Source organism: Myotis daubentonii, chromosome 2 (genome assembly GCF_963259705.1).
Source record: "Myotis daubentonii chromosome 2, mMyoDau2.1, whole genome shotgun sequence".
In the NCBI taxonomy this organism is placed as follows: domain Eukaryota; kingdom Metazoa; phylum Chordata; class Mammalia; order Chiroptera; family Vespertilionidae; genus Myotis; species Myotis daubentonii.
The window spans coordinates 192,684,545-192,702,913 of NC_081841.1; the positions used below are offsets into that span (position 1 = coordinate 192,684,545).

Consider the following 18,369-nt stretch of genomic DNA (forward strand, 5'->3'; position numbering starts at 1 on the left):
GGCACGGATGTTTTAGAGAACATTCCCCCACAGGTAACGCTTCCCTGGGGCTTAGAATGTTTCCTCAGCCGCCAACACACATACCCTACCTGTCAGAAAGACTGCTTTTCAGCAGCACTGGATCAACCCAATTGTCAAAAATATCTTCAGGAGAAAAGAGTTAAGGGAAGAAGCTGAGAAGGATATTCGGATAGCTATGTCAGCATGATTTATGGGGACATCTTCTCCATGCCCTGTCTTAGGGAATTGCAGCCATCCTCCCTGTTCTGGAAGGTAGCTGCTGTGGTTGTCCTGTGTGGTGCCTGAGGGCACACTGAGTAGGAGAGGGGAGATGCCCGCTGTGAGGCATGAACCATGCTTTTCTTTTCTTCACGTGGCCTTCCAGCCACCTCGCCCTTGTGCATTACCTCAGCCAGCCTTTCTCCTCCAGCCCCAGATAAGTTCTTCCAGGAGGCTCTGTCCTGGCCCAGACCAAAGGCAGGATGGCAGGATGCAGTCCATGTCACAGACCTTTTGCCTGTAAGGCTCACTGTGGTCCATTCGTCCGTCCTTTGTCACTCTGTCTTTTGTGTGTATCATAGAAATGAAACCGGTCAGCATTATTTAACATCCTGCGCCCCCAACACCTTTGGCAAAAGTGTACATTGCTAACAGACAGGTGAGCAGGTGGAACATGGATGGAGAGTTCACCCCAAAGCTCCTATCAGCCCAGTTGTGCCTCTGGTTAATGGGGCCAAAAGCTTTTGGCAAGACAAAGGGTCTATGAGCTCAGCCATTCTGCAAAGTGAGATGGTCCAGCTTCCAAAGTCCCTGTGAACTCTGTCCTTCCATCTAGTTAAACTGAGAAGTGTTAATAGGTCCCTATCACAGCCTCCTGTTTCCAGAGTTAGACAGAAGCCATGATTTAGCTAATAACAAGTCCTCCTCTTTTTCCTTGAGGTAGTTTGTCATTTGCTCATGGGTTAATAGATAAGAAAAAGAACGAAAGCATAATGGTCAAGAGGTCTTTTGCATGAGATTCTATCTGATTCTGTCCCCTGGTAATTTTTTTACTTCCTGAAATATTTTAGGAAGAGCTTTATGCCTTAGTTCCTAGAATTTAACAGAAGACTGTAAAGGGGAAGCAGTTCAGACACTTCAGAACGCCTTCTCCCTCCAAGAAAGCACAGAGGAAAGGCTCTAGAACAGTGATGGCGAACCTCTGACACGCAAACTCATTTTTTTTGTTGATTTTTCTTTGTTAAATGGCATATAAAATAAATATCAAAAATATAAGTCTTTGTTTTACTATGGTTGCAAATATCAAAAAATTTCTATATGTGACACGGCACCAGAGTTAAGTTAGGGTTTTTCAAAATGCTGACACACCGAGCTCAAAAGGTTCGCCATCACTGCTCTAGAATAACTGAACCAAAGGCCAGCTGATAATGAGAGGAATTACCTAATGATAGCTGTACAAGTGAGTTCTATGACGTTTGATGTAAACATTATCCCATTATGTCCCTAGCACGAAAAATAATTATCCCACATGCAGGCAAACTACATATGCCTTTCATTTAACAAAAATACGTACTCAATGGGGGGAAAGGAGGATATATGTAATACTTTCAACAACAAAGATTTCATTTAAAAAAAAAAAAAACTTGCTTAACTTTTTGAGAAACTGCCAAACTGTTTCCTAAAGTAGCTGCACCATTTTCTATTCCCACCAGCAATATGTGAGGGTTCCAGTTTATCTACATCTTCCCCAACTTGTGTTATTGCCCAACTCTCTTATTTTTTATTCTAGCCATCCTTGTGGGTAAGGAGTTGTGTCTCCTTGTGGTTTTGATGTGTATTTCTTAACCCACAAATGATGTTGACCATCTATGTTCTCTGTTAAATAACAGCTTATCCAATTTTCATTTTAGTGACCTGAACTCACTGGACATTAGATCCTTCAGTAATTTTAACCATTTCAGGGTTGATCCCTTCATCAAGATCAGAAGCAGAGGAAGGAGGGTTTGTTGTGTTAACATAAGTTACTGACAAGTGTCACATCTACATGTGTTCTGGATTTACTACAAGAATTCTATTGCACACTGAGTAGGATTTTAAGAAGTAATTAGTAACATGTAATTTGCCAAAATAAACTATACCATCTACCTACATACCTTAACAAATTGGTTTTAAGTATACCGTGGGTGTGAGCAAAATGTTCATATTTTTTTGCGGTGTTTTCCACACTATAGAACGGAAGTCGAAGTTTTCATTTCTAGCTCATCAGGACAAAGCTACTGAGCCCTCTGTTGTGTGTGTACATATATTAATTTGCTCCATTCCTTTGTTAGCAATCCTCATTTATTCATTAGGGGTTACGAGAGCAGAGCCCCACAGCACACGTGTGGGGTCCACTTTCCATCCCTGGTCTCACTCGCTGCTGGAAGAGGCATCGTTATTTGTGGTTCTTCTCTCAAACTCACATTCTTCCTGGAACTTATTTATGAAACAAGGTACCCACCTGGCCACCACTCTCTCTGCCAGTCTCTGATGGTACATTTTTTCCCAATAAGCCTTGTTGTTGGTTTTGGGTTTGTTTGTATGGGGTTTTTGTTTGTTTGTTTGTTTTTTGGTGCTTTCTCCCTTGTTTCTGTCTGTGACAATTTAATTTTATAAAAATAATAAGAAAAAAAGACTCCTTGGATTCTTCTTGTCTTCCCTCCTCTGACTGTGTTCAGTCTGGTGGTTTGCAAACTCGCCAGGTAGTAGTGGCCTCTCAGCTGTTGGTTTGGTGATTCCCAAAATTCAGTGGGAACCCTCCACCACCACCCTCTGGGAACAGCGCAGGGTGTGTGGATGGGTAATTTTGCATCTTAGAAGCAACTGAGTGCTCAGCCTCATCCTCACAGTTTAGATTTATACGTGTGATCGGGACTTGAGGCCAGCCTTCCAGGGGGCATGCCAGGTGCCTTCTTGATGTGGTCAGGGCACCTGGTGGTAGTGAGTTGTTAGGAAGCCTGCCAGCCAAGAAAGACCGCTTAGTGCTGTTTCCAGCCTTGCCTTGCTGACCAACATCTCAGGGTTCTGAGGAGAGAAGTCACGTGGAGTTTGTTGGGCATTATCACACAGTCTATCTAAGATGAATACCTAGAAAGAGAGGCCAGTGTCTCCGTTTTGCTGCCCTTGGGAGAATTTATTATAACCTACATCTTCATTCTTAGAGCACCCTGTGGCGTAACTTTCTTTTTGTACCACAATTTAACAGTGAACAGTGTGACTGGTATTTGGTTCAACACTGGCTAAGTTAAGAATTGCATCATAGGGACTAAGTGTGTTTTCACTGCCAAGCATGCAGAGAACCAGAATCTCAGAACTTAGAGCTGGTCTAGTCTAATCCTTCAGTTACTGCTGAGTTAAGTTCAGCACAGAAATGTTGAGTCACTTCTCCATTGTCACACAGCCCGTCAGCAGCAGGACATGTGTGACCGGGAGGGGGTGATTGTAATGGTGGTGATGAAACCAGCCATTCTCCAGGAGTGCCCTCTTTCTTGTATTCTCTTCAGCTTTTGAACATTTAATTTTGGCCTTAGAATTGGACATTTGTGCAGAGAACAACATACAGAGCTCACCAGGGTCTTAATCTGAACCCAGAAATGTCCCCTGCCTGTCAGTGCCCTGTGTAAGATCACCGGTCACTTCATGATTTCAGAGCATGTAGTTCCTCTGTGTCCCGCCTTGCGCTCTGCTGTGCTGACTGAGCAGTGAGCCACGTCAGGGGGAAGCGTAGCTTCACTGACCTTTCAGTCCATGAGTGTAAAACCTGTTCATAGAAGCAAGGAGCTTAAAGGAACTTCTGGGTTGTTCCATCCCCAGGGAACTGTATAAATGCAGTGTTGTTGTACAGGGTTTAGCTTTCATTTAGCTAGTGTGTGGTCCATTCCCAAATGACTTCTGTTGTGCAGATCTAGGCCAGTTCTCCTGCATGTGGTGTTCAGTTCATTTTCCCATCTCGTCCCACAGGCAGGAACGGTGTTCTGACCTGTATTTGTTGAAACGGCACTGCACTGTTGAGTTATGTTTAAGGTGTTAAATAATTACATTAAAAACTAGACAGGGCTGAGAACATGCGTTAGCCTCAATAAAATACATTCTGACTTAGCCTCCCTGGAGACGGGGCGCTCTGTCCCCGGCCAGTGCCGGGAAGCACCAGCTCCAGGCCAGGCACCGCGGCGTGGCCCCTGGGAAGATTTGGGCTTCCAGAGTCAGTGCGAGGGCTGAAAGCCAACTGCTATCTTTGAAGTTTAGAAGAAAGGTTTTCTATTTTTGTATTAAAATTTATATTTGTATGCCTTTCCTTTTCTGGTTCATTTGTTATATATTCTTTGTCAGTGTCACTTCCTGAATCCACAGGAATGAAAAGCACGTCTTCGGCCAGGCTCTGAGAAAGAAAGGGAAGTCAGAGCCTTTTTTTTTTTTCTTAACTTTCCTAGCCAGAGATTGATTTATGAAGCTTTTAGGCAGGTTTTTTTTTTTTTTAATTTTGTTTTATTGCTTAAAGTATTACAAAGAGTATTACATATGTCTCCTTTTTTTTTTCTTTCCCCCTTGACATTCCCCTGGCCTCCCCTACCCCCCAGTGTTTTGTGTCCATTGGTTATGCTTATATGCATGCATACAAGTCCTTCAGTTGATCTCTTACCCACCCCCCACCCCAACCCTCCCCAGCCTTCCCGCTGTAGTTTGACAGTCTGTTTGATGCTGCTCTGCCTCTGTATCTATTTTTGTTCATCTACACTAATAAAAGACAAACATGCAAATTGACTGTACCTTTGCTATGCCTTAAGCCATGCCCACCAGCCAATCAGAGTGACTATATGCAAATTAACCCAACCAAGATGGTGGCCAGCAGCCATGGAGCTGGAGCAAGCAGGAGGCGTGGTTGCCCCAATGACGGAGGAAGCCAAGCTTCCTGGCCAGCTCTGAGCTCCACTCAAAGCAACAAAGTTTCACTTATAGAAGGTAAATAAACCCCAGATACCTGCTTTCAGCTGGCTGTGGCCACGCAGCTGGAGCAAGCAGGAGGCTTTCCTCCTGCCCGCCCTGGCTGGCTCTGAGCTCCTTTCAAGGCTACAAAGTTTCAATTATAGAAGGTAAATAAATCCCAGAATAAAAAATAAAAATAAAAAAAAGGAGAGGCTGGGAGCTTCCATTGCCGGGGGGGCTTGGCCAGCCTGAAAACGGCCCTCATCTCCTCACCCAAACTGGCCAGGCACCCCAGTGGGGACACCCAACCCTAAAGGGGGTGTGGCCAGCCTGAAAACAGCCATCAGCCCCTCACCCAGGCTGGCCAGGCACCCTAGTGGGGACCCCCACCCTGAAGGGGTGTGACCAGCCTGCAAACACCCATCAGCCCCTCACCCAGGCTGGCCAGGCACCCCAGCGGGACCCCCACCCTGATCCGGGACACCCTTCAGGGCAAACCAGCCGGTCCCCACCCATGCACCAGGCCTCTATCCTATATAATAAAAGGGTAATATGCAAACTGACCCTAAGAGCAGAACAACTGGGAATGAATGGTCACTATGACACACACTGACCACCAGGGGGTCAATGCAGGAGCTGCCCCCTGGTGGTCAGTGCACTCCCACAGAGGGAGCTCTGCTCAGCCACAAGCCAGGCTGATGGCTGCCAGTATAGCAGTGGTGGTGGGAGCCTCTCCCACCTCCTCAGCAGCACTAAGGATGTCTGACTGCAGCTTAGGCCTGTTCCCCGCTGGCAAGTGGACATCCCCCGAGGGCTGCCAGAGGGATGTCTGACTGCCAGCTTGGGCCGATCCCCCAGGGAGCGGGCCTAAGCCAGCAGGTGGACATCCTCCGAGGGGTCTCAGACTGCAAGAGGGCATAGGCTGGGCTGAGGGACACCTCCCCCCCTCCCCCAGTGGACAAATTTTTGTGCACCGGGACTCTAGTCAGTTTATAATGGTCTTTATTATCCATAAATGAGTGAGATCATGTGGTATTTTTCCTTCATTGACTGGCTTATTCCACTTAGCATAATGCTCTCCAGTTCCATCCATGCTGTTGCAAATGGTAAGAATTCCTTCTTTTTTATACCAGCATAATATTCCATTGTGTAGATGTACCACAGTTTTTAAATCCACTCATCTGCTGATAGGCACTTAGGCTGTTTTCAAATCTTAGCTATGGTAAATTGTGCTGCTATGAACATAGGGTGCATGTATCCTTTCTGATTGGTGTTTCTGGTTTCTTGGATATATTCCTAGAAGTGGGATCACTGGGTCAAATGGGAGTTCCATTTTTAACTTTTTGAGGAAACTCCATACTGTCTTCCATAGTGGCTGCACCAATCTGCATTCCCACCAGCAGTGCACGAGTGTTCCCTTTTCTCCACATCCTCTCCAGCACTTGTCGTTTGTTGATTTGTTGATGATAACCATTCTGACAGGTGTGAGATGGTACCTCATTGTTGTTTTGATTTGCATTTCTCAGATGATTAGTGACTTTGAGCATGTTTTCATATGTCTCTTGGCTTTCTGAATGTCCTCTTTTGAAAAGTGTCTATTTAGGTCCTTTGCTCATTTTTTGATTGGATTGTTTATCTTCCTTTTGTTAAGTTGTATGAGTTCCCTGTAAATGTTGGAGATTAAACCCTTATCAGTGATAACATTGGCAAATATGTTCTCCCATGCAGTGGGCTTTCTTGTTTTGTTGATGGTTTCTTTTGCTGTGCAGAAGCTTTTTATTTTGATGTAGTCCCATTTGTTTATTTTCTCTTTAGTTCCCATTGTCCTAGGAGCTGTATCGGTGAAGAAATTCCTTCGGCATATGTCTGAGATTTTGTTGCCTTTGGATTCCTCTAGTATTTTTATGGTTTCCCATCTTACATTTAAGTCCTTTATCCATTTTGAGTTTAAAGTAAACATCCCTCATGGATGGCCTCACCCAAAATAGGGAGGCTGCAGGGAAAGGCCTGGGGGCCAGGAGACGAGAGGGCCTGAGGAAGGAGGGCTCCCACTCGCTGGGCCTTCAGTAGCCCCTCGATCCTACGGAGCAGCAGGCTCCTCGGCGGGAGCCACATGCCAAGCTCGTGCCAAGGAAGAAACCCTCTGCTCATGCCGAGTGAGGCAGGCGGCTCCTGGGCCGGTTCTGTTCAGGGATCTTGTGCCGTTTCCTGCTGAGCCTCTCTGAAACACAGGTGGAGTCACAGAGGCGATTTCTCTTTATCCTTTAGTCACATGGAATGTACCACAAAGCTGGGCCCTCATGAAAGGAAATGTGGGTGGAATTTGCTAAGAGAATGCGTAAGCGTGCTGTTCCTGCGGATGCTCTGCTCCACAGGTGGGCGGAGCAGTAGGGAGGGGAAACATGAAAAGTCTTACTCCCAAGAAGTTGATAGATGAGCAAAGGAGATGATAGTATAAGCAAAAAAAGGCAGGGGTGGGGGTCATGCAAGACTTATAATAACCTCAAACAATAGAAATGCTGGGTTTCTTGTTACCTCTCTCTTTTTGGCTTTGGAAAGTGAGGGTCCCCTGAAGCCACAAAGGGTGGACCCAGAAATGGAGAGCAGCAGGAACCTGTGCCACGCTGGGAGCTTGGCCATGTGTTTTGTTGGCCCCGTTCATTCCCGACAATCTGAGGAAAGTGCTGTCAAGCCCTTATGGAGGAGGAAGTTCAAGCCCAGAAACTTGCCTGAGGCTCTGAGTGTCTCAGCAACAACTGAACCAGGCCTTTGACTCTGATGCCCATCACACCGACATTCTCTGCAGTTAAAAGGTGTCCCTCTCCTTCCCAGCACTGTACATCATACCCCAGGAAGGCTGATCTCTTCGGAGTTCCTTTAGCGGAATTGGGATGTGACACCAGGACCCTATGCTGGGGTGCTAATCTGAAGGAGGGCTGGGAGGCACATGCTTTGGCTGGTAGTCTGAGGGAGAAGGGGCCTAGGACCGTGGTCTGGGGTGCTAGTCTGAGGGAGGGCCAGGACCCGTACCGGATGTCTAGAAGAGGCTGCATTTTAGCCTCGAATCCGTCACTATAGTGTTGTTATTAGGCACTTAAGTGCTCATGATAGCTTATGGTCTAGTTGGGTGTTTTTAAAGGATCTTTCTATTCAGAAGATATTTACTTAATCCTCATGCACACAGCACTCTGAGTAATACAAAGATGAGTCAGACCCCAGTCTTCTCCCTTTCCAGGAAAGCCTTATTGATAGAGACATCTGAAATGGTTGAATAATTCTTCTGTTCTGTCTTCAAGATTTTACTCTTCTCTTTCATTAAAGACCTTGCCCCAGATTTCTGTCCGTCATTGTCTTTTCTCTTTTGGAAGCCTTAAGATTTTGCTGTTGTGTTCTGTTTTTTACACAAACCCACCCCATGTCACTTCCACCGTAAATCAGCTTTTTTAAGGCTGCCCCTCAGCTCTCACCGGGAGTCCAGAGTGCCCACTCAGACCGTTTCCCCGAAGAATGGGGCAGGGATCGGAAGCACTTGGCCCGTAAGCGTTGAGTAAGATCGAGGTGGGGGTGGCGATCTCTGGCAATGGCAGGTGGGGCTCAGCTCTTCCCCATGGCCCTGCAGGAGGCTGTAAGTTCATATGGACAAGTGCTAAAGCCAACACTCCAGGGAAGAACTTTCTCACCCACCGTCTGAGGCACTTGTGCTAATGCCACTCCGTTTTCCACAGTGTGCTGGAGAAGAGAATTGGGTCGACAATCGGACTGTTTACGTGGGACACAAGGAGCCCCCCCCAGGTGCTGAGGCCTACATTCCGCAGAGGTACCCAGATAACAGAATAGTCTCCGCCAAGGTAACTTCCTTGTCTTTGTGTTTATTAACTTCCTTTGGGGAGCATTGGGATTTTCTGACAGCAGTTAACATCCCTCCTCCGAGAACTGCCGTTACAGCTGCTCTCCACTCCGGACTGAGGGCTGTGATTGCAGTTTACACGGGGCTTGTGAACTCGTTATCCCTCTGCTTGTCTCCAAAACACTGTTCAGACTTGCCAAGATGTAACAGCACATTTCCTCCATTTCTCTTAATTATATCATGATATAGTATCACATTGGAAGTCTAGGACATTCAGTTCCTACTATTGCCACTTATTTATTTGCTGTCTGGCCATGTGCCCATCACGAACCACCCCAGGCTGGAGTTTCCTCATCTGTGAATAGAGACGACCAGACGATGTTAGATGTCTCCCGTGAAAGGGCGTGTGTGCAACCACCTTGTAAACAAAAACACCGAATCCATGTGGAGTCTGTCAACTAGGTGCAATAAATACAAAGAAGAAGAAAAGTGATTAGAATGTCACCATTTGAACATAGTGCCCTGTTTTTGTTGACTGAGGTGGGACTGCCGAGGCGTATTTTACGCATGGAGAGAGTAACCTGGTGAATGGGTCTTGAGAATAGGGTGGAAAATTTTGTAGTTGGCTTTTGACAAAAAGGTAAATGATGGCTTTCAGGATTATGGAGAGCTTTCCTTTTAGGTGCCTACACACACGTGTCCATGAAGGCATATACACATTCCTGGGTGCCTACACACACGTGTCCATGAAGGCATACACACATTCCTGGGTGCCTATACACATGTGTTCATGAAGGCATATACATGTTCTGGGTTCACTAGCTGTATAGATCTGGGATAGACTGACTGGATTCACACGTGAGTGGCCAGTTGTGTAGCTCTGTGTGGTCCACCTACTTCATTCTTCTATGAGCTATCAAAGAATGTTTGTTAAGAATACTTGCAAACAGAAAAACATTATTTTTCAAGGCAGTTTTTTAATGGAATTATTTTAAAATTGCAATGCATAATAATAATAGCAGCTTCAATCTCCAAAAACACAATGTGGATAATTGCTCATAAACAAAATCTCAACCAAATAAATGGAGTATGCAGTTACCCAGATATGATCAATGAAAGGAGAAACAAAATGAAGGGGAATTCCACATCCAAAAATGCATCTGTCCAGCAGTGACATTTATAAATTTAACGCAGTCTTAAATAGAGATCACTAAAGATGATTTCTATGCACATTATACCCTGTCAACCCACTAGTGTGGCTGAAAAAGAAAAAATCTCAAAAACATTTCTTTTTCAAAAAGGTTTTTAAATTTTTCCATTACAATTGACATACAATAATATCTTAGTTTTAGTTGCACAACATAGTGATTAGACATTTACATAATTTAAGGGGTACCCCATCTGACACCATGCATAGTTATTACAATATTACTGACTATATTCCCTATGCTGTACTTTACATCCTGTGACTATTTATTTATTTATTTAAAAAGTATTTTTATTGACTTCAAAGAGGAAGGGAGAAGGAGAGAGAGAAAGATAGAACGTCACTGGTGAGAGAGAATCATTGATTGGCTGCCTCCTGCACGCCTCCTACCGGGGATGGAGCCCGCAACCTGGATATGTGCCCTTGACCGGAATCAAACCTGGGACGCTTCAGTCTGCAGGCCGATGCTCTACCCATTGAGCCAAACCAGCAAGGGCCCCTGTGACTATTTTTACAATTGGCAATTTGTACTTCTTAATCCCTTTATCTTAATCCCTTAAGCACCCCCAACCCCCTCACATCTAGCAACCATCAATTTATTCTCATTTCTTAAAAATCTACTCCTTTGCAGCACAAATGCACCAGGAAACGGGGCAGTGCACTGAAAAATATTAAAATATTGTGCCATGGTGAACTTGTCAGGACAGGAGTTGGAGTACAGGTGATGGGGTGACCTGCCCATGCTGCGCAGTGTCTAGTATGGGTAGGGTGTTTGTCAAAGCACTTTAGCCGCTGATAAAATCCCTGTGCAGCTGCCTTCTCCCTCCGGGACAAAACTTGGCCTTAAACCTTTCAGCCCCAGGTCCTCCGGGAGACGTGGAAAGTTCTGTACAAGGCTTTGTGGAGGAACTTTCTGGAACACAAAGCACCTTGTTGACTGCAGGCATCAGAGAGTTGGGGGTTGAAAGCCCCTGTCAGTGTTTTGGGGAAGAAAACTGAAAGCAGTGATTTCTAAATCCCATCCCCTTTGTTATCTGATTCAAGTTTCAGAACCAATTTATTATTTTCCTATTTTTCTTTCAAATATTCCCGCAGCCGATAGCCAACAATAATTTTGCGATGTCTTGTCTTACCTCCTCACTCTGCATGCAGCTCACCACCCTTTCCTTTGCTGACGTATCTTTTCTCTCCCTGCGTGGCACCTGCCTGGCCCCAGCTGCCCTACATGCACGGTAGCCCCCAAAGCCTCCTGGGTTGCTGACAAAGGAAACCCTGTGCTGGACATTGGGTTTGATAAGGGCTTGCAGGTTCCTGGTGGCCTTTTTGAAACTGGTTTTTGCTCAGGAAAACTCCTTCATACCAGGAAACTCTAGGGTAGGAACTAATAGAATTAAGTCAACATCTTTTCAGGAGGTGGGTCAGGCTGAGTCCCCACAGAAGAGGGGTTGAGTGTTGGGTAAAGTACTCATCCACTTTCATCTCAGCTCAGAGTGGCCGGGGGACTGTGCCTCTCCAGTTCATGTGTGTGCAGAGAATGATCTGCATTCCTCAAAAAGCAGGATTAATGCCTTTATATCAGTGGATGAAGGTGTATCAATTCAAGGGAAAGTTATGTGCAACATCACATGACCTTTATTGCTAATCAAATTCGGCGCAGAAGAGGACCTCAGAAAGACAAGGACTTAGACTCTAAGCCGGTAGCTGGGTGGACAGTGGCATTGATTTAGATCCACTGGTGTAGAAATCCAGAGCACGAGATTGTTTTCATTTAAAAACAGCAGAGGATGTATGAAAACTACATTTAATTCGCAAAATAAAGTTTACAAGCAGGTTTGGAAAATATGTCTGTGGTAATGTATGTTTTCTTGGGAAGAAAACTTTTATTGCTACCTAAAGGAAAAGACTGCTAGCTAAGACTTCTTCAGGACACAAAAGCGTGTGCTCAGGAAGTCTCATTTATCATGGGCATATTTCTACTCGGGGATGAAAAGGCCAATCTAATTATGTTAAACTTCTGGCCTGTGGCATGGAAGCACGGTCATTGGTAATCAGTGATTGATTTGACTTCCATTTCCTTTTGGGGGGAGGCACACCAGCCAAGTGTCTGATAGAAGAAGGAAAACTAAGAAATTGCTCCTCAGCATGACCCCCTTCCTTCCTTTCTGACCACACGCAGAGCTCCCCGCCCAGGGCCTGCCTGAGCTCACCGGGCGGCTGGTCCTGGACTCGAGAGAACGGTGGAGCACTGCTTTATCAATTTCACAAAACTGTACTTTTGAGCACAAAATTCATGTGGTTTCCAGCTCTGCCCTAAGATGTTGCATAATTAAATAATAGGCTCAGGCTGTACTATCACTCCATACCTTCAACACAGCTAAATAACTCTTGAGTATTGGCAAGGGAAAAGTACCTCTGCCAATTAGATATGGGCAGTGTTCTTAATGACTTCCAAGTTTATCATGTCATGTAAGATCTAAAACAACCCCGTGAGGCAACTCTTACTTATTAAATCTAGCCTATTCCTGAAGCACCAAGCCTCAGAACAAAGCAGATGAGCCAGTCCTTAAGCCACACACCGGACCCTGAGCCCAGCATTCCCTCTGCAGGGCCAGCACTATCTCGCTTACGGCCCATCATGATGCTCACTCATTTTCTAACTCAGTAATCCAGAATTGGGGCATAATTTTCTACATTCCCGTCTCCCAGTCATAAATGAAAGAGAAACTTTAAGTCCATGTGAGTTGTTTGCCTCCCATAGAAGACTAGTGACTGGCCTCCAGTGTGTTTTTAGAACGGTCCCTTGCACACCTGTGGTGCTGGATCCACTTTCAAGTACAGAATAGCCGAGACTTAGGGGCGGTTTCCAGGTGCTCTCATTTTACTTTCTGGCAGCTGGCAAAGAAGAACAGCGCCCAGGGCTTTTTTCTTAAGAGTTTTTCTTTCACCACATGACTGTTCTCTTCTTTGTCATGAGCCATACTCTCAGTGAGCAAGCCAGAACCAGAGGTACTTATGCGTAGAGCAGAAGAGATTGGACAGTAAGAGATCAACCAAAGGACTTGTATGCAAGCATATAAGCATAACCAATGGACACAGACAGTAGGGAGGTGAGGGCATGTGCTGGGGGGTGGGAGCAGGTGGGGAGAGGTCAATGGGGGAAAAAGGAGACACATGTAATACTTTCAACAACAAAGAATTAAAAAAGAGAGAGAGAGAGAATGGACAAAACCGAGCTCAGATGCTCGTGAGGCATTCTCATCTCCAGGCTAATGACAGAACAAATGCAAAGACTCTGCGAATGTAGTTTTTTGTGATGTGAAATAAATGCCAGGAGTAGTAATTGTCTCGTATAATTCAACATTTCCCAAAATACCTTATTAAAGTAAAGAGAGGATCTCTGGTAGACTCAGACTTCTCAGTTTTCTGATAGCAAGAAAAGGCCCATTTTTTTTCAATGCCTACGGCTCAATCCAGGGATTTCTGCTATTAAGTACTGTTGTACTGACTTACACATCAGGAGGGAGGACTTGCTGAATATAGGTCAGTGTTTTATTGTTCTTTGTAGTACACAAAGCATTACATTCTATTGTGGCCCATATGTCTAAGCAAATATTTAGATGATTACCATTTAACAAAGATGAAAATTGTATAGTTGGCCCACTAATATCACTTTTCCAGCTCTTATATATGTAATTATATGCTCATTTTATTTTATTTTATCCATATGTTGCTGTTAGTGCAGTCATGAATGTTTAAATTATCTCAGTTGTTTTTCAATTTTCTATACATCATCAGAAAATAATCTTCTTTTGACCATATTAACATATAATCAAAGTAATAACTTATAGTAATTTATTCTATGAAATGCAGAAATTACAAAACCTAATATCAAAGCTATAGCATAGGCCTTCTATGCCTGATTAGAATAAAGAAACCATTTAACTGATTTTATTATTTTTTTTAAAATATATTTTTTAATTGATTTTAGAGAGGAATGGAGAGGGAGAGAGAGATAGAAACATCAATGATGAGAGAGAGAGTCATTGATTGGCTGCCTCCTGCACACCCTCCACTGGGGATGTGACCTGAAATCCAGGCATGTGCCCCAACCGGGTATCAAGCCAGGACCTCCTGGTTCATAGGTCAACACTCAACCACTGAGTCACGCCGGCTGGGCCTTGTAACTGATTTTAAATTCCAAATTTGTGCAGGTTACCTGGCAGACCAGAAGTTAAAATTAAAAATACAACATCATTTACATTAGCATCAAAAGGAAAAGTATGTCCTGGCCAGTTTGGCTCAGTGGATGGAGCGTCTGCCTGCAGACTGGGAGGTCCCGGGTTCAATTCCGGTCAAGGGCATGTGCCTTGGTTGCGGGCACATCCCCAGTGGGGGGTGTGCGGGAGGCAGCTGATTGATGTTTCTCTCTCATCAATGTTTCTGACTCTCTATCCCTCTCCCTTCCTCTCTGTAAAAAATCAATAAAATATATATTTTAAGGAAAAAAAAAGGAAAAGTAATACATTCTTCAGTATAAATCCTACAAAATATGTACAAGATCTATATGAGGAAAACTATAAAACATCGATGAAAGAAATCAAAGAAGATTTAAATAAATGGAAAGATATATTCCATTTTCATGAATAGGAAGACTCAATGTTGTTAAGATAATGAGTTCTTCCCAACTTAATCTATAGATTCAACACAATCCTTACCAAAATCCCATCAAGTTATTTTGTAAATAATAACAAATTGATTCTAAAGTTTATATATGAAAGACTGAAAATAGCCAACACAATATTGAAGGAGAAGAACATAGTTGGAAGACTGATACTACCCAACTTCATACTCTCTATAAAGTTACAGTAATAAAGGCAGTGTGGTATTGGTGAAAGAATAGACAAATAGATAAATGGAACAGAACAGAGAGCCCAGACATCGATCCACATAAATATAGTCAGCTGATTTTTGACAAAGGAGCAAGGCCAATTCAATGGAGAGAGAAAAGTCTTTTACACAAATGGTGCTGGAACAAATGGACTTCCACGTACAAAAAAAGGGAAAAAAAATCTAGATACTGAATAATGTTAGAGGGAACTCATACATCCTGCCTTTGGAGAACACATTCTGTGCCAGCAGTTTGTTTTTGTGGTCAGCAAAATTGAAAAAAAATGTCTGCAAACACACTAAATTTTGAATTATGGGTTTTGTATCTAAAACTAACCATTTTGGCCTGGCTGGCATGGCTCAGTGGTTGAGCGTTGACCTATGAACCAGGAGGTCACAGTTCAGTTCCCAGTCCAAGGCACATGCCTGGGTTGTGGGCTTGATCCCCAGTTGGGGACGTGGAGGAGGCAGCTGATCAATGACTCTCATCATTGATGTTTCTATCTCACTCTCTCCCTCTCCCTCCCTCTCTGAAATCAATAGAAAGATATTACAAAAGTTAAAAAGTAAACTAGCCATTTTGTACATTGAGATCCAGTGCTACTTATGATGTAGTAGAGTAAATAACACAAAAAAGTAAAAGGTGACCAGAATGACACCTTTTTGTTTTTCTTTTCTACAGTACACATTTTGGAACTTCATACCCAAGAACTTGTTTGAACAATTCAGAAGAATTGCCAACTTTTATTTTCTTATCATATTTCTGGTCCAGGTAAGGCCAGTGACCGTTTCTCTATCTCCTCAAATCTAAATGAGCGATCTTTTATTCTCAGGTGATTAACTGTGGTTTGTTAATAAGAAGGAGCAAGAACTTGGTGCCACTTATCTACAGTTTTTTCCTTTATTTTCTTCAGGGACAAGTGTATTGGTTCAGGGACCTAGGTGCTAAAACATACATGGGCATTCTGCATTTGAGTTGGTTCTGGCCACCGTCCAGCACTGGAGGGGAGATCAGGCGCTTCCTAATCTTTAGGAGAAATTCACCAGCTCAGCTAAGCATGTGACCTTACCCTCTTCTAAGTATACATAGATTCTCCAAAGAAAGCATTAAAGAGAGAGGTGGGTGGGGGGGGGGGGGAGCTGGGAGAAAGGAGTGTGAAAATCACAATGAGCTATGAATTAGGAAACAAATCGTCAGATGTGTTTTAAGAACAGCAATCCAGTTTTTCTCAATTACTAGTATGCAAAATACAATTGAAGGACTTTTAAAACTTCCCCCACATTAAGTTATCCATATAACATAATTAAAGTGTGGCGCCAGAAGCAGAGTAGTAAATTAACATAAAATGTACACTGGTATCAGACTGTGTCTTTGCCACCGCTAACATGGTTTTCTTAAGCATTTCCCTTAGTTAAAAAGAATTGCCCTCAGTTTTATAGTAAAATAGGATGATTTGCTTCTTAGCTAACTTAGCTCTAGTGGTGGGAGGAAGTCGGGTAACCGTAAAGCAATTTAAAATAAGTAAAAGCAAATGTCGGGTGGCCATGTGAGAGAGCCAGCCAGTCTGTTTAAAGTCACCGATGCGTGTTTCTGACAAGGGCTCTACAATTCCCTTTTACTTGCAGTTGATTATTGATACACCCACAAGTCCAGTAACGAGTGGACTGCCGCTGTTCTTTGTCATCACGGTCACAGCTATCAAACAGGTAAGACTTCACAGGCAGAGGGAGAAGGTCGTTATCTTTGTTGTGTGTTGTCACCTGTTATCCAAAGCAATACGGTTCAATTTAGCTAGTTCATAGAAAAGCTTAACTACGTTTTAAAAATGTGTTTTTATAACTGTTTCAGATTGATGCTTGTGTAGGAGAGAGATTCTATAACTTAATTGCTAATTTGGTGCCCTGTGAGTTTTAGGAAGAAACTATAGTTTCACACTGAATCAGCCAGGGATGGTGTCTGATTTTAGATGATTGCTTAACGTGGCTGTTTTCTTGATGGTCTTAACTGCAAACATCTGCTCCCTACAGAAAGTCGGGTGTGGCTTTATCCTCGAGCATGCTAACTCCCGACTTACTCAGTGTGGATCGAATTGTTCTTTCTGGTCCTGATGAATAAAGCCAGTGACTAACAGTAAAAAGAATGCATCTCAGTTATTTCCATTATCCATTTAGCCAGTGTGGCAACCATCACCACTATCTAGTTCCAGAGAATTTCCACCACATGACAGCTCATGGGTACAGATGTGTAGCCACATCTGGAGATGTAGACAGCTCTTTGGGTGCCTGGTTTCCCTTTCATGTGCTGGGAAATAGTACAGAGAAGAAGTAATTCATCATCCTTAAACGCACTTTCCACATTCAGTGAAACCCAACCCAGAAGGCATGTTAATCCAGAAAACACCAAACTCTTGGTTGGAAAGTGTGTGTTTTCTTCTACTGGGGAAAGAATTTGAAATTGTGCCTATTTAAGAACAAAAGAATTTAGCAGAGTTGTTAGTTAGGAGAATTAGGTCAGGCTGCTTTGTCAATGCTTGAGCTGGTGTCTGAGTTGACATAGGAATAGCTGGTATTAGTAGCTTCCAATGTTTGTTACAATCAATAAAATGCATATATGCGTGGGTATGCTGACATAGCCTCTTCAAGGTAGAATATTTAAGTTCAGGTGTTGGAAATATAATTGGTGCCAAGTTTCTTGAGGACTTTTGTTCAGTTCATATTAAAAGCCTAAAAGTCTTATTTGTCTTTTGACTCAGACATTTTCTTTTTAGGAATCTGTACTAAGAATATATAATGTAATGGATATGCACAAAAATACAATTGTAAAGATGTTTATCAGAATTATATGTATAACTATAATTCAGGTTGCCATGGGAAAATGCCCATGATATATCGAGGGTACAAAGTAGTATAGTAAGTGCAGTATGATTCTAATTTTAAAAAACTGTACCCCCTTAGGCTAGAATTATCTATAATAATAAAAGCGTAATATGCTAATTAGACCAGACAGCTGGAGGAAGGTGGGGCTGTGAGGGCCAAGGCAGCCGCCACGGCTGCGAGGGCCGAGCCTTTCGCATGAATTTCATGCATTGGGCCTCTAGTATTTATATATAATTATATTGATGTAGTAATATGCTGGGGTCCGACCCCAGCAGGTCCAGGGGTCCCCAAAGGTGTGGACGGAGTCGGCAAAGAAGGAATGACACAGAGACAGCGTTCAGTTGATCAGCAGCCTAGCCAGGATCTCCAGCCAAGTTCTGGTCTCGATCTCCAGAGAGGTTCTGCTTAGGATCTCCAGCCAGGTTCTGTCCAGGTTCTCCAGGCAGGTCCAGTCACCAGGTTCTAGTCAGGCGCTCCTGCCAAACTCCGCAGTCAGGTTCAGTCCAGGATCCCCTGCCATGCTCTCTCGCCAGGCTCCGCCTCCAGGCTCCGAGGCCAGTCCCTGTCCAGGATCCTCCGGCATGCTCTC

The 18,369-nt window shown here is 43.8% G+C and overlaps 1 protein-coding gene across 5 annotated transcripts in view; it reads left to right on the top strand.

The window, feature by feature from the left end:
* Nucleotides 1-18,369, top strand: part of ATP11A (ATPase phospholipid transporting 11A) — a 144,405-nt gene that overhangs the window by 60,490 nt on the left and 65,546 nt on the right. For all 5 annotated transcript variants that reach the window (XM_059685141.1, XM_059685140.1, XM_059685142.1 and 2 more), the window contains exons 2-4: nucleotides 8,688-8,810; nucleotides 15,586-15,675; nucleotides 16,530-16,610. In XM_059685141.1, the coding sequence (XP_059541124.1) occupies nucleotides 8,688-8,810; nucleotides 15,586-15,675; nucleotides 16,530-16,610 (294 nt within the window). The remainder of the gene's footprint in view (nucleotides 1-8,687; nucleotides 8,811-15,585; nucleotides 15,676-16,529; nucleotides 16,611-18,369) is intronic.